This window comes from Heloderma suspectum, chromosome 2, assembly GCF_057233095.1.
Source record: "Heloderma suspectum isolate Gila_16-S chromosome 2, 16-S_ref, whole genome shotgun sequence".
NCBI classification, from domain to species: Eukaryota; Metazoa; Chordata; class Lepidosauria; order Squamata; family Helodermatidae; genus Heloderma; species Heloderma suspectum.
In genome coordinates, this window is record NC_139459.1 from 347760970 (window position 1) to 347788224 (window position 27255).

A 27255-nucleotide genomic window follows, 5' to 3' on the forward strand; every position below is an offset into this window, starting at 1 on the left:
ACCACATTAGCCCTCCTCCAGGCACCTGGCACTTCATCCGTCCTCCATGATTTCTCAAAGAGAATAGACAGCGGTTCTGAGAGTTCTTCTGCCAGTTCCTTTAATACTCTATTACTCCATATGCCACTCAGTCTCAAGCTGCAATCCTGCCCCTTCAGCCTGTACTTTGCCTTTGCCAGACTCACAGACCCTCTTTCGGAAGAAGACTGAGCCAAAGTAGGAATTGAGCACTTATGCCTTTTCCTTGTCATCTGTTATCGTTAGTTGAACCACCATGTCTTTCCTCTGTCTTTTACTATACATGTATCTGAAGAAAGCCTTTTTGTTGCTTTTAGCATCCCTCGCTAACCTCTGCTCGTTCTCAGCTTTAGCCTTCCTGACACCATCCCTGAAATTCTGTGCTACCTGCCTGTACTCTTTCTTTGTAGCTTGGCCTTCCTTCCACTTCCTATATGTGTCCTTTTTTGTTTTCAGGTCATCCCTAAGCTTTTTGTGAAGCCACATTGGCTTCTTCTGTTGTCTTCCACCTTTTCTTCTTGTTGGAATTGTTTGTGATTGTGCCTTGATAATTTCCTTTTTTAAAAGCTCCCACCCATCTTGGACTCCTTTTCTCGTTAGCGTCGCTTGCCATGGGACCTTACTGATCATTGTTCTGAGTTTATTAAAATCAGCTTTCCTAAAATCCAGGGTACACGTTTGACTACACTCAGCTTTTGCTTCCCTTAGAACCAAGAATTCAAGTACAACATGGTCGCTTTCCCCCAGAGTTCCTGTAACTGCTACTTTCTCCACTAAGTCATCTCTGTTGGTTAGGATCAAGTCAAGGATAGCCGATCCTCTAGTTCCTTCCTCTACTTTCTGAAGGAGGAAATTATCAGCAACACAAGTTAGGAATCTCTTGGAGGTAGGGGGGTATGAACCCCACTCACCGTTCCGGGTGGCGGCATCCACTGGGGGGGGAGGCGATCCGTCCCTCCCCCCGGAATCCTGCCCAGCTGGCTCCGCTCTGCAGTGAGTCCACGGAGCCGCCGGCCGGGCCCATCCGCAACCGGACTGCCGTCCGCTGCTGGGCTGCCACAGCCGCAAATGGCGGCCGGCATAGCAGCTGCCATTTGCGTCCCTACATTAGGCCGTGATTGGCTACGTAAATATTTACGTAGCCTATCACGGCGAAGAGCAGGGACACAAATGGTGTCCGCTACGCCATTTGCATCCCTGTGTTAGCCATGATAGGCTACGTATATATTTACGAAGCCTATCACAGCAAAGAGCAGGGACACAAATGGCACAGCGGCCATCATTTGTGTCCCTGCTCTTCGCCATGATAGGCTACGTAAATATTTACGTAGCCAATCACGGCCACGGGCTGGGACGTAAATTTCGTTCTGCAGCCCGGAATGAAGACAATGACCCGGAGCAGCTGCTGCCACCAGGTAGAGTCCGTCCCGGGGGGGTTCGGGTGGTGGTGGTGGGGTAGTCCATTCCACCACGGACTCATTGGAATCCATGGCAGAATTGTCCGCCATCCCTACTTGGAGGGGCCATGTTTTGCAGAATTTGTCTCCCCACAAATATCGGGGAAATTGAAGTCCCCCATTACTACTACATCATGCTTCCTTGAAACAGTGGTAATTTGCTTTTCAAAAGTTTCTTCCTCGTCTTCTCCTTGATTGGGTGGGCGGTATTACTCTCCGACCACCATGTTCCTTTTAATCTTTGCTCCATTTATTTTAACCCAGATGCTTTCGATGGGGCTACCAAGCTCATCCTCCTGTATTTCTGTGCAAAGATAAGTATTTTTAACATATAGTGCAACCACACCTCCCTTTCTGTTCCTCCTGTTCTTTTTGAACAAGTTCTATCCTTCAATTGTTGTATTCCAGTCATGAGAGTCATCCCACCAAGTTTCAGTTACCTATCAAGCCATAAGTTCCCTCCTGTATTAAGAGTTCAAGTTCGTTCTGTTTGTTTCCCATACTCTGGGCATTAGTATATAGACACTGAAGACCATGTGCTTCATAGTGTGATTTTCTTCTTACATTCATTCATTCATTTATTTCATTTCTATACCGCCCAATAGCTGAAGCTCTCTGGGCGGTTCACAAAAATTAAAACCAAACAACACACAATAAAACCATTTAAAATATATAGAACATTATAACCACAATATAACAATACAACCACAATAAAACCTAGCAGCAGTGCAGGAGTTTAAAATACAGATTTAAAACAGCAAAGCTAAGTTTCAGTTTATAGGCCCTCATCCAGTCCATTACTGTGCCCAGGCCCTGATTCAGAACAGCCACTGCCTCACCTGGATTTGATGAGAAAGAGAGATAGAGCTGGGTGTCATCCGCATATTGATGGCACCTCAGCCCACACCTCCGGATAACCTCCCCCAGCGGTTTCATGTAGATGTTAAACAGCATAGGGGATAGAATAGAGCCCTGTAGAACCCCATGGCACAATTGCCATGGCACAGAGCAATAATCCCCCAGCACCACCTTCTGGAATCGGCCATCCAAGTAGGAGCTGAACCACTGTAGTGCTGTGCCTCCAACTCCCAACCCAGACAGCCTGTCCAGAAGGATACCATGGTCGATGGTATCGAAAGCCGCTGAGAGGTCCAGAAGAATCAACAGGGTCACACTCCCCCTGTCCCTCAAGGATGTGGTGGTGGTTTGGAGCATATTTCTTGTAAAAATCGTAAGGATTTGGGAGGATCCGTGCCTCAGATTCATGCTTTTGTGCTGTGGTGGCACCAAGTGGTGGATCCATGATTGTTATGGTCTAGTCCATGAAGGCAGCTGTGCCCTGTGATTTGACTCTGGTTTGGAGGATTTTCCGTGTAAAAATCATGAGGGTCCAGGAAGATCCGTGCCTCTGATCCATGTTTTTGTGCCGTGGTGGCACCACCAAGTGGCAAATCCATGATTTCCATGGTTCAGTCCATGGAGGCAGATGTGCTCTGCGATGTGATGGTGGTTTGTGAGGTTTTCCAGGTAAAAATCATGAGGATCCATGCTTCAGATCCATGTTTTTACACTGCGGAGGCACCCACGAGTGGCAGATCCGTGATTTTTCTGGTTTATTCCTGGGAAGCAGATATGCTCTGTGATTTGATTGTGGTTTACAGGGTGTTCCCTTCAAAATCATATAGAATCATGAAGATCTGTGCCTCAGATCCATGTTTTTGGTGGTACCTACGAGTGCTGGATCCATGATTTTTATGGTTCAGTCTGTGGAGACAAATGTGCCTTGTGATTTCACTGTGGTTTGGGGGGATTTTGCATGTAAAAATCATGAGGATCCAGGTGGATCCATGCCTCGGATCCCTGTTTTTATGCTGTGGCGGCACCCATAACTGACAGATCCTTGATTTTTCTGGTTCAGTCCATGGAGGCAGATGTGCTCTATAATATGACTGTGGTTTGGTGCTGTCCCCTTTAAAAATCATATGGAATCATGAGGATCTGTTTTTTACTTCACAGATCTGACTTTTATCCATGAGGACCTGTGCCTCAGATCCACATTTTTGCACCGCAGTGGTGCCAACGAGTGGCAGATCCATAATCTTTGTGGTTCAGTCGATGCAGGCAGATGTGCTCTGTGATGTGATGATGGTTTGGGGTATTTTGCTTGTAAAAATCTTGAGGATCCATGAGGATCCATGCCTCGGATCCACGTTTTTAGGCTGTGGAGGCGCCCGTGAGTGGCGGATCCATGATTTTTATGGTTCAGTCTGTGGAGTCTCCGGGAGAGAGCAGAGGACAGGAAGGCCTGGCGTGCTATGGACCATGGGGTCACGAAGAGTCATGGACCATGGGGTCACGAAGAGTCGGACACGACTAAACGACTGAACAACAACAACTGTGGAGGCAGATGTGTTCTGTGATTTGATGGTGGTTGTGGGGGTTTCCCCATTAAAGGGGAAGCCCCCCATCATTTGATAAATGATAAAAATGAAATGATAAAAATCATTTCATATGGTTTTTTAAAGGGCTTCGCCTTCAAAAATGACAGGAAACCATGATTTCGTGGATCCGGGTTTCGTGTTTCCCCTTGGTTTCGTGCTCCGACCCCGCGTTCCCCCTTCCGCGTCGCTGCCCGCTAGCCGGAGTTCGGGGCGCGCTGCGCCCTCCTCCCTCCCCCGCCGAGGGGCCCGCTCGAGGCCGCTCCCCGCTTTCCGTCCCGCCGCGGCCCTTGGCCGGGGCGGGGGTCCTCCCACATCCTGCGGCAGTTCTGGGAAAGGAAACGCCCGGCAGTAGCGGCTGCAGGCGGCCACGAAGCGAAGGGCTTCCCGGGGCTGCGGCGGAGGCGGCCATGGCGGCGGAGGGCTCCGGGGAGGACCGCGCCGCCGCCTGCCCCGCCTGCCAGGAACACTTCGCAGACCCGCTGACAACAGCGTGCGGCCTCACCCGGCGCTGGGCAGAGGCGGGCGCAGGCGCTTCCTGCCCTCGCTGCGGAGCAGCGGCTCAGCAGCGGCACTTCAGGCCCAACCAGCAGGGGGCGAAACTTGTCGAGCTGGTCAAGCGACTCCGGGCGGCAGGCAAAGGCGGCGGCGGCGGCGGCCTGGGGACGGAAGCGCGCGAGAGGCGCCAGGAGCCCCTGAAGCCATTCTGCGAGGAGGCTCCAGCCCCCGCCCCGCCTGCGTGCCGCGGGCCCGAGGAGCACAAGCCGCGCGGTGCGGCTCCTGCGGGGGAGATGCGCAAGGTAGGAAATCCGGGGTGAGGCGTGGCGCCCCTGCAGGCTGTTCTAGTTGTTCAGATCTTTTAATACATTACAAGACCATTAAAATAGCTGAGCAGCTAAAACAGTTAGTCTGCGGTGTGCTACGCGTAAGCACGCTTGAATCTGCAAGCCGAAGGCTACCACGGTTATACCGTATTATTATTTAAGGTAGGAAGTGTTCATATAATTTTCTTGAGGCTGTGAGGCTTCTCTGCAAGTTGACTCCTATGAAAGTTTGGCTTGGGTCTAGCAGTAGCTTCTTTCTGCACAACAGTGCTCCAACATTTCACAGGATGTGCCCCCCCGCCCCGGTAATGTAACTCTCAAAGCTACCACCTCCCATTTCTCAGTGCTGGAGCGTACAGCTCTTTTATTCAGCCTGTCCTATTGTAACCATCTTTCCATATGAGCATGCCAAGATCAGGCATTTGCTTCCTCCTACCAGTGAGATCACCAGAAGGCCACCAGCAGTGAGTATTGGGCATATGGAAGAGAGAGGGAAAACATTTTAAGAGACAGAGATCAGACTACCCTGTTCTGCCTGGAGTAGTTTTGGTTCCTCCAAAGCTTTAGGGCTTCTCCACACAGAGGCTTTTTATCTGACTATTTTACCCAGGCTTCTGTTTCCAGATTCTTTGCGAGATTAGGTTTGGCCCTTTACATGTGCTTCCCTTCCCCCTCTCCTTTTCCCCTTTATCTGCAAGTTTTATATGTTTTACTATACAGCCACTAGATGGCATGGTGGTATAGCTCCTATTATTGCAGAATTCCTCTTTTCAAGGAGAAATTCAAAGCACTGTATTTTAATGGCTCATTATCTCCGATCTTTTAAAAAACAGGATAAAGGTCAAAAGAGACGGGAGAGGCCCCGGAGGCTGGGAGGCTGATGAGGTCATGTAAAGGCACCACAAACTTCTATGAGTAAACAATCTTACTCGCAGGATAAAAGCCCCATATGGAGAAGCCCTTAAAGTGGATTGAGGAAGCTGGAAAGAGATATAACTCACTCTAACCTGGTGAGCTCTCTGCTATCAAGTGTTTGTTGAGTGCAGGGCTGGCCCTAGGATAAATAGCACCCTGCGTGAGGAGTGCCTTTGGTGCCCCCACCGCACCCTGTGATTAGCTGCAGGGCCACCCAGAGGGTGTATGGGGCCTGGTGCAGATGTGATGCGGGCCCTGCTGCTTCCCCATACAAGCACCCATGCATATGCATACAATGCTGGGGGGCAGAGCTGCCTGCCTGCAGTTCCTCCTTGCCTGCCTGGGATTAAGCTAGGGTTGCCAACTCTGGCTAAGGAAATTCTTTTCAAACTGAGATCGAATTTCTACATGTTGTTTTACCTGTCTAAATTCATGGATCCAGTTTCACCTCTTTAATTTGCCTTTATTGTTTAAACTCAAACTTGGAAAACCAGACCCTTGGAGGCCAGAGAGCACATACCCTTTTATTTATTTTGTTTATTTTATATTATTTTTGTTATTTTTTTGTTTTCCACTCTCAGTGTACTTTGTTTTCTTTCTGCATGTCACTTTGTTGCTATTCTGTAAAAAATATGAAACCTTTAAAATAAAGAGGGGTGTTTTTTTTAACCCAGTAAACCCTGGGGAGTCTCCAAAGACTGGAGTCCATTTCGGTCACCCTCTTAAGCTTGTTCCATCCCCCCTCTCTGCAGCTAGGTGGACAGCATGACACCTTCATACTAAAATACCTGAAATTTCATTTCATTTATTACATTTCTATACCACCCCATAGCCAAGGCTCTCTGGGTGGTTCACAAAAATTGTGATGTTTTTGAAAGGTAATGTGATGTTTTCACCTTAAAGCTGGTTGGGCTTGTCCTCAGCCCCCTGCTTTTAAAATTTATATTAGAGCTGGCCTCTTGCTGTTTTTAGCAGATCGAGGTTCTTTTTAAAGAAGTCTAGAAACTCTGCATAGGTCATGTTATTGTTCAGTTTCACCCGCAGCTTGGCCTTCACAATGCTATCACTCAGCCTGTTTCTGTCCTTGGTCCATAAATCATTAAACTGAGAACTCACAGTAGGCATTAGACACAGGAATGGGAAGCGCAAAAGAGACCAGTTTCTTCATTTGGCTGCCGCTGCCCTCTGGCATTTGTCAGAAAACCTCCACCCATCTCTGATCTGTGTTCTGCTCCTTGGAGGCAATATCTTCCCTTATTTGTTGTAGAACACAGTAGTCATCATACACCTTGTCAGTGTCAATCTCAATGTGGAGCGCTGTGCTGAGCTGTGTAGCAAGAGTCTGTAAATCTGCCCATTTCACATCATTGTTAAGTGAGGGCACTGATGTTTGTTTGGGGGGGGGGGGAGTGGTGCTCCACCATCATTCTCCAGGTATTCAATGCACTGTGTCAATCTCTTAAAGACTTCCTCTCGGACTTTTCTGTTGTCAGCTGGAGACACATTGTCCAAAATATTTGGGCTGATCTGCCATAGAACTTGTCCTCTCTTCTTGTCTTCAGTTTTGAATGGAGGCCTTCCATGACACCATGGAGTTCTGTGGAGCTGACATTGTTACATTCCAGTTTCTTCACACCATCTTGAAAGATTACCATTGGATTGTGCAAAAAATCAACATGACAAAGAGGGAAAGATTTGTGTTCTTCCTCACTGAAAGCTGCCCACACACCCTTCACACATTCTTCCCCCTCTGAAAAAAAGCATGCCCTCGACACAGGCCAGCGTTGTAGTATACGTGCAATAGCGGGTAGAAGTGACAGCCGCCTTGTTGGTACGTGCCGAAGCGCACATCTTTGCATTCCATTTCTACAAACTCAAAAAAGGACAAAAGAGACTCTGCCTTCTTGTCCAAGAAGCTAATTTCACTATATACCTTGAGAATAAGTGTTTCTACATCAAAACTCAAAGCTTTCATCCCATGTTTGAGGCAATTGTGGACTATATGACATTTAGCCAGTGTGGTGTAGTGGCCAGAGTGTTGGACTGGGAGCTGGGAGGTCCAGGTTCTAGTCCCCACTCAGCCATGGAAGTTCACTGGGTGACTTTGGGCCAGTCACAGACTCTCAGCCCAACCCACCTCACAAGGTTGTTGTTGTGAGGATAAAATGGAGGAGGAGATCATGTACGCCGCCTTGGGTTCCTTAAGGAGGAAAAAAGGTAGGATATCAATGTAGAATCATAGAATAGTAGGGTTGGAAGGGGCCTACAAGGCCATCGAGGCCAACCCTCTGCTCAATGCAGGAATTTGTTTGTTTGTTTATGTAATAAACAAATAATCCTATCAAACTATTTTTCAGACATTGCATTGTATTAAACAGAACTGATTGAAAAGAAGGCTTTTGCAGGTATTTTCTCTGCTTCTTTTGCCAGGGAGCAGTACTCTACCAGCAATTGCAATGTGCAACAGCTACATGCTTATTTAATCACAGATGGAATGTTTTACTACCACTCAAAACTTCTCCTACGCTTTAGAGATTGTTGGTCATGCAGCACCCAGGCACAATTTAAAGACGCAATCCTAAGCACACGTGGGAATATGTACCATGAAAATCGCTGGCGTTTACTTCTGAGTAAACACTGTAAGGCATAGAACTTAGGCAAAACCATTTCAGATAGTTATTTTTTGGAGCAGAGAGGGTGCAATGTCTAGTTTTGCATGCAAACATATATCGCCATAACCCTTGATTAGTCACAGAAATCCTTGCATCAGCCTCTGCAACACCAACAAGCCGGATGTTTGTAGAAAGCACTAATCCTCCATACTTACTGACAAGCAGAAGTTGGTTCTAGGTTGTTTCAAAAGGTGTCGGAAACTGACTCTTGCTTCAGCTTGCTGAAGGAAACCCTAAGCAAGTAAATGACAGACATTTTGAATTCAAAACACTGATGAAATCACTTTTAGACAGGTAGCTGTAGCAGCAAAACAATAAAGTATCTTGTGGCATCTTAAAGACTAACCAGTTTATTCTTGCATAAACTTTTGTGGGCACATTTCAGCACATGCATCTATTGAAGCAGACACTGCCCTTGAAAGTTTATGCCAGACAAAATGTGTTAGTCCTTAAGGCGCCCCAAAACTCTTGGCTGTTTCTGATAAGATCAAATGATTCAGCAAGGCAAAAATATACTAAGTGCTCTAACACTAGCTGCAAACCCTAGGGGGATGTACATGCATGTACATTGCTTGTTGAACGTAAAATGAATTTACATCTCGCGTGTATAAATAAGCCATCACTGACTAATAGCTATTTATTTATTTATTACATTTTTATACTGCCCAATAGCCAAAGCTTGGCAGTTCACAACAATTAAATGATAAAATACAAAACAATAAAATATAGATGATAAAATACAATATAAATATAAAATAATCAAATAGAGCTAGATTGAAGAAATTTAAAATACAGTACCAGATAAAATCTAACTAAAAAACTGACATGCCTGGGAAAATAAAAGGGTCTTCACTTGGCACCGAAAGGAACACAACATAGGCAACAGGTGAGCCTCTCTGGGAAGCTCATTCCACAACTGTGGTGCCAAAGCAGAAAAGGCCCTCCTCTTAGTAGCCACCCACCTCGCTGCCTTCGGCAGGGGCTCCCAGAGGAGGACTGCTGGCCCTGGTTGAGTGTACGGTATCTGCAGTGAGGTAGGAACTCCATCCCCCAAAAAAGTAGCAGTAAGCATCTTTAGCCTTATTGTTAGCTGGGAATAATGGGAGTTGTAGTCTAACCCATCTGGAGAATATATTGTGGTGGAGCCAGGGCTCTCAGGGTCAAACTGCTGGGACTTTTTGAGTACTAGGGAAGATGGCATCATCTGTCTCCCCCAACCTCGCCCCTCAGGTTTCCCTGTTCCCTCTGAGCTTAGCTGCAATTCTCACAGTAGCTACAGGGGTGCGGGTGGGGAGGGAGGGATTTTCCCAGCACCAACATATGGAGTTGGGGGCTATTGTCTTGTAGTACAAAGTCTTTTTGAGGTAGCTTGGTCTCAAATGGGGAATTAGGTCCCTATTAACATAAAAAATTAACATAAAAATTAACATAAAAAAAGACCCACTCTAGGTGGAGATGGAAACTGCTAGAACTGGTTTGTTGATATGGGTCAACACAGCTGTCTGCATTTTTGAACTCTTTTGCAGGGTGTAGCTATTGTCATGATGAGCGCCTGCACTTTACATTTACCACTACACCACCAACTGGAGCTGTACAAAGGAGACGTGCTCCAACAGAAGGATTGTGAAATGGTTAGTATCTAATAGGCATTTTTTTTCCTTCTCTACACCTTTCCTATCCTCCTGTTCTCTGCCTGTTCTCCTACAGGTCACACAGGCGGAGGCCACAGGGATGACACTTGCCTCATCCCTATCATCCACAAACATGGAAGAGGAAGCCATGTGCCCCATCTGCCTGGAGTGTCTGACGAAACCACTCACCCTGGACTGTCGCCACAATTTCTGTGAAGGCTGCATCACCGACTACTGTAGGACATGGGAAGAAATTGGGGTCTTGGCGTGTCCTGTCTGCAAAGCCCAGATCCAGGCAGGGAGCCTGCAGCCAAACTGGCAGCTGGCCAGTATAGTAGAGAAAATCAAACTCCTTCAGTTAAACCCAGCAAAAGAGACCCTGTGTATGAAACATAATAAGGAATTCAGCCTGTACTGCAAAGAGGACGAAGAACTACTGTGTGTAGTCTGTAAGAAATCCACTGCAGAGCACAGGTCGCATACTTTGCTTCATCTGGAAGAGGCTGCCCAGGAATTCAAGGTAAGAAGTAATTAACTCTTTCGCGATTAAATTCTTTGTAGTATTTAATATCTGGAAAGGGCTTATTTGTTAACTTGTACCAATGACTGGAAAACAACCTTTTCATGTCATACTCCTCTATGGGTTGTTTTGGAGTCAAATTATTTGACACTTCTTTCTGGCTGGTTGGCATTAGGATCTAGGTAAATTTTTAAAAGAAAAGGAAAAAAGGAATGGCTCCACTAACAATTTTAGCAGTGAGAGAGACTTGGCATACAGTGTCTCATCAGCTGAAGTTTGATCCATATTTGCAGGCTAAATTAACTATATGGGAGAATCTAGTCTTGAAAATAGAGAGACAGCCTTTTATGTGAAGGAGTTGGGCTAATAGTGGAATGTATATTTTAGATCAGTTAATAGGATTAGACAATGAGTTTTTACCATGTTCAGTATAGCGGATTAGATATCAGTTACCGTCTAGTGCTAGTTGGCAGTAGAATTTTTGGAGTCTATATATGGGCCATCAGTGATGAGTGCTTCAGCACCACCCACATGGTTGGAGAAATTGATTGGTTCTTTACAGAAAGCTAAGCTTACAGTTGCTGTTTATAAAAGTCTTTTGGAACATAGTAAAGTAGATATTCAGAATATCAGAATGCAATGGAAGTTCGAATGTTCTGTTTAGGACATTTCTACATGAGGCTTTTATCCCACACCTTTACTGAGGCTTCTGCTTCTGGATTCTTTGTGGGATTAAGATCAGCTCCTTCACACATGCTGGGGGGGGGGGGCTTTCTCTGCCTTTTTATATGTTTCATTATACAACTACTACATGGCGCTGTGGTATAGTGGAATTGTGCAATTACACGAAACTCTCATTCCCCCATTTCTAAATAATACCAGACTTTCCTCATTAGAAAAACCCTGTGATAACGGTTGCAAAGAATGGGAGAGGCCCTGGAGGATGGTGACATCATGTAAAGGACCTGCAAATTTCTGTGAGGGAGCAGTCACGTATGAACGTACAGTAAATACGCTCATGTATTGTATGAACGTACAATAAAAGCCTCGTGTAGAAAGGCTCACAGTCTAATCAATGGAAAGTTCCCCTAGCTTCCATATGTACTATTTAAGTAAATTTAAAATTGAGGCTGATTCCACAAAAAATGATGTTTCACGTATATTGGACACCACAGAAACTTGTTAAAAAGAAGCTGGCTAGCTCTGCCAGATGCTGGCGATTTAATTTAGGACAATGCCTCATTGAGGGATATAATGCAGGCATATCCTGTAGTGGCTTTGTTTTGGTAGGAAATCATTGGTCGTAAACATTTTGTTCTTGAAAATTATGTGATAATAGCAGATGTCCATGTGCTTTTAAATTACATCCCTGTGATGTGGGGGTTGACAGATGGACAGCAAAAGTGGATAGTGAGGCCCCTTACAGTTGCAAAGACACTTATGCTTCAAGCTTGGAAGTAAAAAACACACACCACCTATCACTGGGGGTGTTTGGGCACTCATGGAGGTAAAGGAAGCCATCCTGGCTTCTCTCCCTCCACATGCTGCTTGTGCGACCACAGTTTGCATAGTCAGCCATGCTGCAGTGCGAGTCGCCATGTTGTCTGAACCTGGCATGGTGCTCTTGGTTCCATGTAGAATGGCTCTTGGCCATGATGGTGATGTTGAACCTCCATGTGCAGATGTAGTATACCTCTGGGGACCAGATGCTGGGGTCAGCCCTTCATGCCCTGCCTGTGCACACCCATACGGGGAAGTATCTGGATGGCCATGGTTAGAATGGTGGACTAGCCTTTGACCTGGTCCAGCACGGCAGTTCTGGCGACGTTCTTAACAAGGAAAGCAGGAGAGAGACTTGTTCTTGTGCTGAAGCCACCAAAGGCAACAGACAAGCAGTGAGTGCAATGCACAGGTCAAGTGCTCACACAGAAGGAGGGGGAAGCAGCTGCTGGATCGCTGCCATGGGTGTATTCATAGAATAGTAGAATCATAGAATAGAAGGGTTGGAAGGCGCCTACAAGGCCATCGAGTCCAGCCCCCTATTCACTGCAAGGTGGCACATTTCCCTCCTTGGAACAGGACTTGTTGACAGAACCATGTGCTTTCCAGCAAGGGGTGGAAACTCAAAATACAGTAGTGGGCTCTCCCACACTGAAGGCATTCAAGACGAGGCTGGACAGCCATCTGTCAGGGATGCTCTGACTTGGATTCCTGCATTGAGCAGGGGGTTGGACTCGATGGCCTTGTAGGCCCCTTCCAGCCCTACTGTTCTATGATTCTGTGATTCTACAGCCAGTGAGAAGCAGGAAGAGATTCACGGGGCAGCCCAAGGCAAGACCAGACAGGACTGGAGCCTCTGGGCGGAATCCCCACCCCCACCCCCTCCCAAGAAAGGGGCTCCCAACTGGAACTGAAAGAAAGAAAAAGAAAGCGAGGAATTCAGAAGGGATGCAAGTCCAGAAGTTGAAATCAAAGATGCTACGGAGGAGCGGGGCGGTGGCGGTCTGGAAGGCCACTCCGGATCCCCATCCTTCATGGGAAGGAGGTTGCACCGACTTGCTGGGCCAGCAGCGGCAGCAGCATCTCCCATCTCCGCAGCAGCTCTCCCCATGCCTGGCTCGCCTCTCGCTTGGGCGAGTGGAACGCAGCCGGGCAGCAGCAGCTCCGCCTCCTGCCCCCTCCCTCTGTCTCCCAGGAGGCTCCAGCCAAAGGGGCAGAACAAAAACAGGGCCAACGGGCAGCCTCCCTCCCTCCTTCCTTCCCTCCCTCCCTGGCTGGCTCACGGGGCAGGGAGCAAGTGGATGGGACAGGCTTCCCCAACAAGCAGAGCTCGCGGTGCCTCGTGTGAAGCAGCCCCGCCAGGGAGCTTTCAGTGCAACACAGCACTGGAGCAGGTTAGCTCAGTGGGGACCTGGCTCCAAAAAAACCACAGGGTCGATGACCCCCCACCCCAGACTACACCCTGATGATTACTGTATATTGATATATTTTATGATATGAATTTTTTCAGGGGGGGTTGCTTTTTTGTTGCAAATAAAAAATATTCCAAAAACAATAAATAAATGATCTAGAGCCACTTCACATGGTAGTCATCATATGGGCAGCGGGGGAGGCATGGGGGAGAGAAATCCCCCCCCCCCCAGAACTAATCCGACATTTTGACCTGAGATTAGAAGGTGAGCTGTTAACCCTCAGGATGATACCCTTTTCATACTGCTTTGGGCCTGAGATGATGGCTCCATGAGAAAACCTGTTCCAGGAGGCTCTATCCAAATGGATCAAGTCCGTGCCTCCGTGGGATCCCCTCTGGAGGAAAGGTACAGGGAACCACCATAATTGTATGTTTTCTCCACAGATTAAGATTCAGGAAGGTGTACGTCATGTGAAAAAAGTGCTGAGGGAAGTAACAAAGCTGGAGGCCCAAGAGGAGGACAAAACAGCCCAGTGGAATGTAAGCTCTTAATAACAAAAAACAACTTTTTCTCTTGTTCACACATGGTGTGGCCAGGGGGCGACCACGTGGGTACTGATTGTGGAATTGGCGCCTTCTCTTCTAAAGCCATTCCCACAGGGCTAGGTCATTGTTTTCAAGGCACTTCCCCGCTCCTTCCTCCCTTAAGGATGGGGGATCCTTAGTTTCTCAGTCACTGAGGAATGTGGTAGACAACTCCAGGATGAAATTAGGGATTTGGCAAGCCTGCTTTGAGAACACTGTTTACAATTGCAAACCAACCACATTATTACAGCTAAAGAGATTAGAGGCAGGAAATCCTCTAGCATTGCATGCATACACCCAAGATATTATTTCTGTCCAGCATGTTTAGGGTTGCCAACACTTCAACAGGCCTGCATCTTTCCTTCTTTTAATTTTGTTTTTTTTAAATAGACACATTTTAACTGCAATATAATATTTATCTCTATGCTTCATTTCTGTAGATCAGCCTTCTCCAACCTGATGGGTTGGATTTGTTGTTGTTGTTGTTCAGTCGTTAATCCCCCAAATAGCTGTAGATCAAGCTATTGTTAAATGTATAAGAGCAAGCTGGGCTTTTTTCGCCGCCACCACCATGGTTTAGTGGCAACCCTAAAATAAAAGCTGTCACTAAGGGCGAAATCCTATGACCGCTAGACAGTGGCTAGATGGCCATAGGATTGTTCTGTTTGGGGGGACCAACCTTGGAGCCTGAGTTCCGAGGTCGGTTCCCTGAAAACCACCTCCCTACCCCGCCTCCTTGTAGGCAGCACAGATTGTCCCTGGGCTCCGTGCTCGGAAGAGCAGCGCGGAGTGGGACAAAAGGGGGCTTTCCCGGGGGCAGGGAGCATGGAAGTGCCAGTACGATGCTTCCTATCCGTCGTCTGGCCTCCCACCCCTGCCCTGCTCCGCTCCAAAGTTACATGGCTAGACAGCCAAAATCGGCCATCTAGCCACAAAAGCAGAGCAGCTGGAGCACATAGGAGAAGATCCCCTCTGCATTTCACCGGCCCTGCATTAGATAGGCTGTCAACTTCAAGTTCGGAGGCGGACGCCTATCCCCATAGGATTGCTCCCTTAGTAAATCACTCTCTGGGGCTGTTCACACAATACACTAACCCACACTCAGTGGTTGAGTGTGGTTTGTTTTGAACCATGGGTGGTTTGTTAAACTGTGGGTTAGCATGTTGTCTGAACACAGCCAGGTTGGCTTGTTAACTATGCAGTGTGGCTTACTTTCTCGAACAAGCCACCTTGAGAATCCATAGTTTGTTGTTGAATTGTTCAGGGGGTTAACAAGCCACACCGCATGGTTAACAAGCCACCCTGGCTGCATTTAGAAAACATGATAGCTCACCCTGCAGAGAATGTAGTGCATTCAGACAGCACGCTAACCCATGGTTCAGCAACCTACGGTTCAAAACAACCCACACTCAACCACTGAGTGTGGATTGGCATGTTGTTTGAACAGCCCCGCCCCTCTCTCTCTCTCTCTCTCTCTCTCTCTCTCACACACACACATCACATCACATCACATGTCATATATCAGATTGGTTTAAAACTAGTGAAGCAGCACTGACAAATCATGTGAAGTTACTAGTCCTGGTGTTAGCTCAGATGTAACCAGATGGATAATGGGGAAAATTATTTTACCTGTTCAATGGATCTTCATTTGAATTGAGATGAAACCTTATATTCTTGTAGCCCTTCTAAGATAGGGCAGGCAATATATTGAAATAGTTAATAAACAGTAAGGCTCTCATCCAGCTAAAGATATGTTAAACTATTAATGATATGAGTTTTAGTTGATAATTTATTATATCTGCATATATTTACATAACGGAAAAGTAAGAGTTCTGAAGCAAAAAAGGCATACAGTCTTTGGGGTTTTTTTTGATGATGCACACATCTTAAGGAGCGCCTCCAGCAACACCAGACAGGCCGCTTAACAAGATCAGCCTCGGATGGCCTTCTCTCTGTCCCATCAGCCAGGACAGCTAGACTGGTAGGGACGAGGGAGAGGGCCTTTTCTGTGGTGGCACCCACTCTGTGGAACTCCCTCCCTAGGGAACTCCGCCATGCCCCCTCTTTAATGAGCTTCCACCATGCATTAAAAACGTGGTTCAGGCAGGCATTTGGGGTGGGTTAAGGTATTTTAGAAAATGTTTTTATTGTAGAATTTTATTGTTTTAAACTGTTTTATTGTATGCTTTGTACATCGCCCAGAGTGGCTGGGTGACCAGCCAGATGGGCGATTAATAAATTTAATAATAAATAAATAAACAAATAAACATATATCAGAGCAGGCATCATAAGAGTATTCAGTCCTCTTTCCTCTTCAATCCTCTTTCCTTTCAATTCTTCTCTCATTCTCATACGAGAGAAGGGAGAGATGCCTTTTTAAAAAATGGTGCATAAAAAAATGTTTTTTGTGAACCGCCCAGAGAGCTTCGGCTATTGGGCGGTATAGAAATGAAATAAATAAATAAATAAAAATTCTCATCTGTGGTTTTTCTAACTACCTATGTTAAAAGTAATCTTTGAAAATAAATTGGCTCTTTTGATTAATCAGGAGCATGTTTTGTGTCAATCAAAAGAGCTTTTAGTAAACAGCCTCTCTTAGCAAATGCTGTGCTGTGCTCAAGAGCCCAAGCTCTTGGGCTGTTATGACGGAGTGAACGACTTTATTTTGGAATACGGAGACAGGAAGAGTCTAATCCTGCATTCCAAGGGCGATTTCAATCAGAAGATAAAAGCAGTTGATGACTGTAACTCCACTATGTAACACAAGTTGAAAAGTTGTTTATTTTCCCCTACCTCCATTTTTCTCTTCCCTCTTTTTTCCTTTTGTATTATATATCTCTTGTATTATATATCTCTTGGATCAGAGGCAGCAGAAGGTAGATTGGGATCTACTGGTAGATGTCCAGGTGATTTGCAGAAGATCAGCAAAGCTTTCTGTCTCCCAATTGTCTAATGATAGCAACAGCTAAAAACGCCCTTCAGCCTAAATCAGACTGCTGCAACAAAATAAAAACAAATCTGGGTGGGTAAAACTAGGAGTGGATTTTATTTTCCTGGCTGAGCATATGCTCAGAGGCAGCCTGCCCTTATTTCCTCATAATAAGGGGAAATTACCCCCTAATTTATAATAAATAAGGGGATAATGCCACCCTCCTGAATCACTGTTTTGCACCTGGCTCTGGTTGGTGGATCTTAGGGTTTTAGGGAGGAAAAAAAAAAAGATCCTGCAAACCTAAAATCTGCCCACCCCTGTTTTAGATTATAAGCCGGCCTTCCCCACCCTGGTGCCCTCTAGATGTGTTAGACTATAACTCCCATAATTCCTAGTGGGCATGCCTATTGGCCATGCTGGCTGGGAATTATGGGAGTTGTAGTCCAACACATCTAGAGGGCACCAGGTTGCTGTTATAAGTCATCAGTTTAAGCTGAGAAATGTCTTGAGTGTTTTGGCAGACAGGCAGCACATAAACATCAAGACAGATGATCGAAAACACCTGATAACACTTGGGGCAAGCTGCCCATCTTGACCTGATGCCCAGTATTGCTTTCTGTTTATGTCCCCCGGCAGGAAAAAGTGGAGAAATGCCGAGCAGTTATTGTCTCGGGGTTCAAGAAGTGCCACCAGGCAATAGATGAGGAGAAGCAGCTGCTCCTGGCGAAGCTCCAAGAGGAAGAGGAGGAGACACTGGAGAAGCTGCACGATAATGGGGCTTTTCTGCAAGAGCAGCGCGCAGGCCTGCAAAACCTGGTCTCGGAGATGGAATGCTGCTGCCAGCAGCCACCGGTTTCTTTGCTGAAGGTGAGAATCTCTAGGGTGGGGCGCCTGTGTTTTCTCAAACAGCTGTGCAGAAGAGGGGGATTTGGGGCTTGTCATGCAGGACTGATACCGGGAGTTGTTGATGGGGAATTGATGAATAGCTAAGTAGCACTTAGCACTACTTAAACTCTGCATGCTACTTTTTTTAAAAAATGAAATTACACTCTGCGCTGTGGGGGAGCACACCCATGACAGTGTGCCCTAAAGATGATGAACTCCTGCACCCACGCAATCCAATTCTGCAACAAGAACAACTGAATACTGCAGCATCTTTGAAGCAGGCCAACTTGTGTACTTTCTCTTGCTTTGCATAATTTATTATGTAAGATTGCTGTTTTGCATAATTTATCATCTTACTAGTAATGGGAAAGAAGCTTCGAGGCCGCTAAAACCCTGGAAATCTTATGAGACTTCTGCAATGCATTGCCACTTCTGACATTTCCCAGCCATAAGGGCTAGAAGCATGCCTTTTAAAATATTTATATATATATATATATATATATATATATATATATATATATATAGGAAGTTGATTCCCAGAAGCGGAATTCTATGATCAGTACTATATTTTGGGCTTTTTCATAACATAGACACAGCCCCAGTTTGTGTCCCCTGTGATTTTGAGGTGCCATGTTATGTCTGACCATGTTTGGGAGATGGAGCTTTGAATAAATGTATTGGAAGACTGCTGCAACAAGCATGATGTTTATCCATTTTTTCCTCTACAAAGCCATGAGGGCTAGGTACATGTGCAAGACGAGGAGGAGGAGGAGGAAAGAAAACTGCTATTATGTAGGCAATTTTAAGGCAGTAGTCATTTCAGGCATATCAAAGAGGCATAGCTAAACTGGCTGTCTGAACCAAAGTGTGCTTTTGCCCTATTACTGGCAAGAAGCTTGTCCTCAGGAAAAGGGAACATTCTTGTTTCTTGTATTCTGGCTCAATAGGGTTCATGTCCCGGGCAGGTCAAAACTACAAAGGACAAGTTGGGAAATTTCTATACAACTGTACAAGTAGAAACAAAACGTCATCAAATATGAATAAATATGAGGATGTGGGATTAAAAGAGTACAGTGGCCAGTGTAAAACTATAAAAGTAAAGGGAAGGTACTGGGTGGGGTTGCTTCTGGCAGGGAATAATCTCTGATGGCAGAAATCTGTACTGGTAATGCAATTGCGCTCATTTCACATGCCAGCAAGGTTATGCTCAAAGTCTACAAGCTAGGCTTCAGCAGTATGTGAACCGAGAACTACCGGAAGTATAAGCTGGGTTCCGAAGAGACAGAGGAACTAGAGATCAAATCACCAACATTCGCTGCATCATGGAGAAAGCAAGAGAATTCCAGAAAAACGTCTATTTCTGCTTCATTGACTGCGCTAAAGCCTTTGATTGTGTGGATCACAACAAACTGGCAAATTCTTAAAGAGATGGGAGTACCAGACCACCTTACCTGTCTCCTGAGAAACCTGTGCAAGGGTCAAGAAGCAACAGTAAGAACCGAACATGGAACAACCGATTGGTTCAAAATTGGGAAAGGAGTACGACAAGGCTGTATACTGTCGCCCTGCTTATTTAACTTATATGCAGAGTACATCATGAGAAACGCCAGGTTGGATGAATCACAGGTCAGAATTAAGATTGCCTGGAGAATTATCAACAACCTCAGTTATGCAGACGATACCACCCTAATGGCAGAAAGCGTAGAGGATCTAAAGAGCCTCTTGTTGAGGGTGAAAGGGGAGAGTGCAAAAGCTGGTTTGAAACTCAACATTCACAAAACGAAGATCATGGCATCTGGCCCCATCACTTCCTGGCATATAGAAGGGGAAGAAATGGAAGCAGTGACAGATTTTATTTTCTTGGGCTCCAAGATCACTGCAGATGGTGACTGTAGCCATGAAATTAAAAGATGCTTGCTCCTTGGGAGGAAAGCTATGGCAAACCTAGACAGCATAGTAAGAAGCAGAGACATCACCTTGCCAACAAAGGTCTGTCTAATCAAAGCTATGGTTTTCCCAGTAGCAACGTATGGCTGTGAGAGCTAGACTATAAGGAAGGCTGAGCGCTGAAGAATTGATGTGTTCGAACTGTGGTGCTGGAGAAGACTCTTACGAGTCCTCTGGACTGCAAGGAGGTCAAATCAGTCCATCCTAAAGGAAATCAACCCTGAGTGCTCATTGGAAGGACAGATATTGAAGCTGAAGCTCAAATATTTTGGCCACCTAATGCGAAGAGAAAACTCACTGGAAAAGACCCTGATGCTGGGAAAGACTGAAGGCAAAAGGAGAAGGGGACAGCAGAGGATGAGATGGCTAGATAGCATCACTGATGCAATGAATATGAACTTGAGCACTCTCCGGGAGAGAGCAGAGGACAGGAAGGGCTGGCGTGCTGTGGTCCATGGGGTCACGAAGAGTCGGACACGACTTAACGACTGAACAACAATGTATGCACAGTGCTTTGTCTTGTTTTCTTTTTCTCTTGTAACATTTGTCAACAAAAACTATGGAATGAGTTTCTATAATTGTCTTAGATACATTTGCTTGGTGTTAATAAATGTTTAAAATATAATCTATGAGAATTTATTTATAAAGTAACTGTTTTGAGTGTAAAATTACTGAGTCCTTCTTAGCATCAGAAAAACCACATCTCTATGGACCTAGATTTAGACAGGAAGTAAGAGCCTGTCAAGCTAACAAGAAGTCTGCTTAATAAGGTTTATTATCCCTGAATTATTTCTCTTGCAACTATGTAATGCTAAATCAGAGACTGCATTCTGTGTCCTCTGTCATGATCCTGGTAAAGAAGCAGCAATACAGCAAAATTAAAAATTTTGGATTCCCTGGTCAATATTACAATGACAGTATTACAGATCATCTGGATGTTTACTCTGTGTCTGTTTTCTCCCTCTAGGGTGTGAAAAACATCTTGACAAGGTCAGTATAATACACCTTTCATGCAGCCCAGTCTTTACTTACTCAGAAATAAGTTGCACTAAGTTCAGGAAGTCTTACTCCTAAGTAAATGATGATTGCAGCCTTTCAGCACAATGCTATGCATTTTTATTTGGAAGTAAGTCCCACTGTTGTCAATGGGTTTTGCTCCCTTTAAACGTACTTAGAATTCCTGTTTTGTCTCTTTCACGTCCCTATCTGAAGGGTTACAAAACAGCACCTTTACCTTCTGTAGGATCATTGGTAGACATGCATATGTTTCCCTAGTTTTGTTACTTTATTGTTCTGTGTGTTCCACTCCTGCGTTCCAATTTAACTAGGAGAATTTCTAAAATGGATTTGATAAGGACATAAGGAGAGCTCTGCTGGATCAGGCCAAAGGCCTATCTGTCCAGCATCCTGTTTCCACAGTGGCCAGCCAGCTGCCCCTAGGAAACCCACAGGCAGGAAATGAGTGCAAAAGCACTTTGTTGCTTGTGTTCCCCAGCAACTGGTATTGAGAGGCATGCTGCCTGTGATACTGGCGCATATAGCCATTATGACTGGTAGCCATTGATAGCCTTATCTCAGTGAGTTTGTCTACTCCCTTTTTAAAGTCATCAAGGTGGTGGCTGTCACCCATCTTGCAGCAGGAAATTCCGTATTTTAACTATCCACTGTGTGAACAAGTCCTTCCTTTTATCTGTCCTGAATCTCACACCAAGTCAGCTTTATTGGATGGCCCTGGGTTCTAGTATTATGAGAGAAGGGAGAAAAATGTCTCTGGGTTCTAATATTATGACAGAAAGGAAAAAGTCTCTGTTCGCTTTCTCCATACCATGCATATCTTTATACACCACTATCATGCCTCCACTTTCTTTCTCATATTTTTCTGAACGAAAGAGTCCTAGACATTGTAAACATTCCCCATAGGGCAGAGGTACAGAATCCCTTTTCGCCCAAGGGCCAAATTCCATTTCAGAGAAGCTGTTGGGGGCTGTATTCCAGTGATGGGCAGGGCCAAAGGCAAAAGGGGAGGGGCCAAATATCAGCATATCATAACTTGAAGCTTTTATTATCAGTAACTTAGCCTTAGGGGAGGCATTTCAACCTTTCAGAATGAGGAAAAACTGCACAAAGGCCAGGAAACCATAAAGCAATTAGTGGTTGGGGGAAGGGGGGTAGGGACAGACAATGCCATGAGAGTTGGAAGGGACTTCAGAGGTCATCTAGTCCACCCTTGCCAGTGCAAGACATCCATTGCCACAGCATCTCCATGGGTGGCCATCCAGCCTCTGACACTGGTGACATGTACTCCCCAGGAGCGAAGGGGTATCACTGCAGGAACCACAGCCCATATCGACAGATCTACAAGCCTCGTATGATGTCCCTGGGCTGATGGAGTCACTTCAAAGATACAGAGGTAAGTGAGAGACGATGCAAAGCAACACTAGGCATGTGAGCATGGTGGCAAAGGAGATTACATCTTTTCAGGGTCTAGCCATGCACGATCAGTGGCTTTAATCCAAGCCTGTGAACTTTAAATCAGGTAATTGTGCTCACTCTCCACCCCCACCCCACAGGGCGGTTCACTGCAGGCAGCAACACTGGGAAGAGGCAAGGCTGTAGCACAACTTCCAGCCATTTTCTGTGAGCCAGCGAATCAGGGCTAGCCAGGGAGAGGCCTTTGCACTTCTTTCCTGACCCCTGCACTTGCAGGGCTTTGCGGCCATTTGCCCATGTTCTGTGCATTATAGGTAGCGTTGGTTGCCTTCAGGGACTGAGTAGCGCTTTCCCCCCACTTTTGATCTGAACAGGCCTAGTCAGCTTTTCCAAACCTTGGGTCCCCAGATGATGGTGGACTGCAGCTCCAATCACCCCTGACCATTGGCTGGGAGTGATGGGGTTGTAGTCCACCAACAGCTTGAGATCCAAGATTAGAAGAAGCCGGTAGGTGATTTTTATTCTTTTTTGCCTACTCTGCACTGCATATTGGGGCTGAGTTCTGTAACTCTGTGTGTTTTTATTGTACTTTTTTATTCATTAGGCCACACAACTGGCAAGGTCAGCATGGGCTGAGGGGTAGGATCTGGTTAAGCATTTGATGACCACCAGAAGCTTATATAGTGAAGGGGCTTCCCCCAGAACAGCCTCTCCAGAATCATTCAGATTGGAGGAATCAGGAACCTCCTTGGAGTGTGTTGGCCTCACCCAGTCAGGGCCTGGCAAATTGGGGACGGGGGGGGGGGGAGGGGGAGAAAAGAAAACCCTCCCCTGACAATTGTAAGCCTCTCCCCTTCAAACCCATTTCAGGGGTTAAATTGCAACTCCATAAATAGAACCAAAATGGCAACACACTCAGCCACCCATCCCATCCTTCACATGAGTAGGGTAGTGAATTAGGGTCGATCCAAGGTGTGTCACAGAGATTACTGTCAAAGTAGACATGAAGTGAGAATTCCAGGTTTAGGTGTGCATAGAGTAGACCCACCGAAATCGACAGGGCAAGTTAGTCATGATTTCAGTGGATCTATGCTAAACATGGCTAACACTGGATCCTGACTAATACTGTTTCTTTTTGCTAAAAGCAGAACCCGGGGGGGGGGGGGGGGCAGGTTTGGCTCAGAGCCAAACCACACATTATGGCCATGATCCAAATCACACCCTATTTTAATTTTATACTTATTCAGTGTATGAGTTCGCCTGTATCCAAAGATCTCGGGTGACGCACATAATAAAAGCAAATAAATAAAACCAATGTTCAAACCAATGTTCAAACCAATGTTCAAACCAATGTTCAAACACATTAAAATAATTGATTATAAAGCAGCAACAAATAATTCAAAATAATTTAAAAGTGATAAATAACTGAGCACTTAATGCAGCATTAAACATATCATTAAAAATAAAGAAAGTAACACTCTCTCACACACAGAGACAAACACCAGCTATGAGCTGCAAATGGGGAAACTTACAGTCAGCACCCATGTTAATGGGGAAGTTATTGCAGGCAAATGGAACTCCACATGCATATATACAGTATATCAGGATTCCTGCAGTCTATCTGTCTTTCATATTTGTATCTCAGAATGGTGCACACAATTATTATTTTTTATGTGCCAAACAAGCAAAAAACATTTTATTAAAACAGAAGTTTGGGCTATAGGGACGAGTTGTTTTCTCTGTTGCTCTATTAAACTGTATTTTAATTTAGTGATGTTTTGGCTGCTTTCAAAAATGGTCCTATTTCATTTTTAGATGGTTTTATGTTGTTTGTTATGTAACTTTTTAAAATACAGATTTTACTGTTTGCTTTGGTAATTTTTTATGAGAAAGGCAGAGTACAAAAGAAAGAAAGAAATAGGTGAAAAGAGGGGGGAACTGCATATGAGTTGCATTAATTTGATGGCTACAAGTGAGAAGAAACGGCTACATTTCATGCAAAGCAGGGCATCCATAGACCCAAGGGTCCCCAACCTTTTTGGACCCATGGGCATATCTCAAAATTTGAGAAATTGTTGTGGAACACCATCACAAAATGGCCACCATGGGGGGCTGGCTGGTCACAAAAGACAACTACATTACCCAAGAAACTGAGTACAGGGCAGAGTCTTGGTCTGAGCTTTACATGTGAAACCACACAGTTGACATTTTTAAAAAACCCATTTCCCAGAAGGAAAGCTGGGGATATTCAGAGAAATGCTCACTCTCACACAGACTGGGTTCACATGGTCCACGGGCGCCATCTTAAATATTCAAGTTGTATCCACGGCTTGTCATGCTGACTGAACCCAGGGACTGTGGGTTATGCAAGGGTTAAACATGGCCTGTTTTAGAGTTATGTGTAACCCTTGCATAACCCATGTTCCCCGAGTTTGGACAACACAACAAGCTGCAGTTGCAGCTTGAAAATTTAAAATGGCCGCCAGCACACATCTCGACCCACTGTGGCTTAATAAGTAAGCCACGGTGGGCTGTTTGATCATGTGAACTGGCCCACATGCACACACACTACATCAGGCATTTTCCCTTTATTTACTTTTTTAAGGATATCTTTGGGGCCCTAGATGTCTCTGGGCTTCCATGATGGCTTGGGAGGGGGAGACCAGTCATAGATTTTCACTACAATCTGTGCTATTCAGCATGTCTGTTGCAATATCGGAGCAGGGGTGATTGTTTCCATTTCTGCTTGCAGTACCTGTGACTCTGGACCGCGACACAGCGAATCCTTACCTGTGCCTTTCGACGGACTTGCTCAGTGTCCATGTAGGGGATCACAAACAAGATGTGCCCGAGAGCCCAGCCCGCTTTGAGTGCACCTGCCTGCTGGGCTGTGAACGGTTCACATCTGGCAGGCACTACTGGGAAGTATGTGTGGAGAACAAGATCAACTGGACGCTAGGAGTGTGCCGAGAATGCGTGAGCCGCCAAGGTATCTTCATACCTTCGCCAGAGATCGGTTTCTGGGCTGTGTGGCTGAGGAACGGCAATGAGTATGCAGGCCTCACCTCGCCTCTCGTTGCACTAGAGCTGAGAACGAGGCCTGGTGCAATAGGCATCTTCCTGGACTACGATGCAGGAGAAGTCTCCTTCTACAATGCTGACAATGGATCCCACATCTTTACCTTTGCAGACTCTTTCTCGGGGGCCCTCCGGCCTTATTTCTTCCCTGGAGTCCGGGCAGGGGGCCTCAATGACGCTCCACTCGTCATCCGACCAGGAGCCTGCCAGACCTCAGAATAATCTTGCCCTTCCCAGTAGTGGGATCTTTTCAAATAACTAACTGTGGAACTTGCTGGATAGAGGCAATGTTATATACACCAAAGGTTTGGATATACTTATGTACAATAGAATAGGGAGAAGATGGTTTGTGCAAAATCTGACTGATTGCCAGACTTGAAGTCTGCAAAGAATTTTATTTCAGAACATGTTGGATTGTCATCCAGGTGGCTGAAGGTATTGCCTTAAAAGCAAGAATAAGCAAGTGTGTGGGGTGGATTAGTTCCTAACCTGGCTTTGCAGTATCAAGCTCTGTAGGCTGATGTTACTACCAGTCTCTTGACTTTTTCCCAGCCTTCAGGGGAGAATGGAGTGGGAGGGTTTGGGCAAAGCTGGTTGCAGCAGCAATGCTGGGGGGAGGGTGACCTAACCCTTTCTCGGTGGGCCATTTTTTGCAATTAAATTACAAAATTAAATTAATTAAAGCCACCACCACTACCTGCTTCTCCCTGCAGGAGTACCCCTATTGTTTCCAGGCAGTGTGGCGGGTGAGGATGGGGGGACTGTTTTAATCAGAAGAATGGCTGTAAAGAAAGGGTGACTCTACCCTCCCCCAAGCACTATTACAGCAACCAATTCTGTGCCAACGTAATGCCTCCATTCGAGATCAAGGAAGAGGAGAGACTGAAGGACAGTCATGCCAGAGACTGACAAACAGGCAGATAATACAATTGACTGTGGATTTTGAACAAACCGAGGAAGGTAGACAGCTAACAAATATGACAAAAGAAAAAAATAACCTACACACACAGCCTCCAAGCCTCCACTGATTGTGTGGCCAGTTCACTGGGCTGCTTGTGAGGCTGCTTCCGTTCTCAGGAGAGTCTACAGTGGCAGGACCCTGCTGATGATGTGCCCCTCCCATTTCTCAGGCTGGATGATGCTGTAGCTGGATTTCTTGCATTGGCAGGGACACCTAGGACAGCTCCTTTAGAGTTCTGACTGAAACCTGGAGCAGATTCACCGCCCCACTGACATCGGAGCTACCATTTCTCCACTGCCTGTGTGTTTTGCCTAAGGGTGGTGACAGTTCTGAGTAAGAGTGGGATTTTATATTTTAAAAAATGTGGGATAAGCCACTGTTTGTCTGGGATTGTTTTTTCTTCCCAGCAACCCTTGACAGAGTCTCGGCTACTTTTTTCATTTTTTTCTCTAGGAAAATTCAGTGGGGGGGCTGATTTGGATTGGGACCATACCATGGGGTTTAGGGGGTCTTTTCCCCTCTGGATGGGGGGACATTCCTGCGGCTCCTGTTGCAAAATAGTGACCCCATAAAGCAACACGGATCACTATCCGATTATGGGAGGGGGATCCAGACGGGGCCCATAGCAGGAGAGAAAAGGTTAAAGCCCCCTCCACCATGCTGGGGTTCTGATCCACATTGGCCCCCCTGTGCCTATTCTAGGGCAGCCTCCCCCAACCTGGTGTCCTCCAGATGTGTTGGACTAAAACTCCCAGAATCCCCCAGACAGCCATACTGGCTGGGGGATTCTAGGAGTTGTGCAACACATCTGGAGGGCACCCAGTTGGGGAAGGCAGTCTTCGCATCACCTTGAGGAGAGATTGTGAGAAATAAAGATGATGGACATAAGCTGGCAGCCACTGAGGAGAGCATTCCTTGACCAAGGCTGTAAAACAGGCAGCCTCAAAATAAGGCACGCCAGCGCCTCTTGCCCCGCCACAAGATTTCAGCATGTGTTCTCATTAGAAACCTTTTGGCCCAGCCCTACTCTATACACACATCATCCACTGCT

The 27255-nt window shown here is 45.9% G+C and overlaps 1 protein-coding gene across 1 annotated transcript; it reads left to right on the forward strand.

The window, feature by feature from the left end:
• The first annotated feature begins 4234 nt into the window (after positions 1–4234).
• Positions 4235–26662, forward strand: LOC146355422 (E3 ubiquitin-protein ligase TRIM39-like). The gene is given in 8 exon segments (XM_084830584.1): positions 4235–4713; positions 10032–10475; positions 13831–13926; positions 17540–17770; positions 20703–20725; positions 22045–22145; positions 24918–25435; positions 25437–26662. Coding segments are annotated over 8 exon segments (1872 nt in total). The 5' UTR covers positions 4235–4323; the 3' UTR covers positions 25506–26662.
• The last annotated feature ends 593 nt before the right edge of the window (positions 26663–27255 follow it).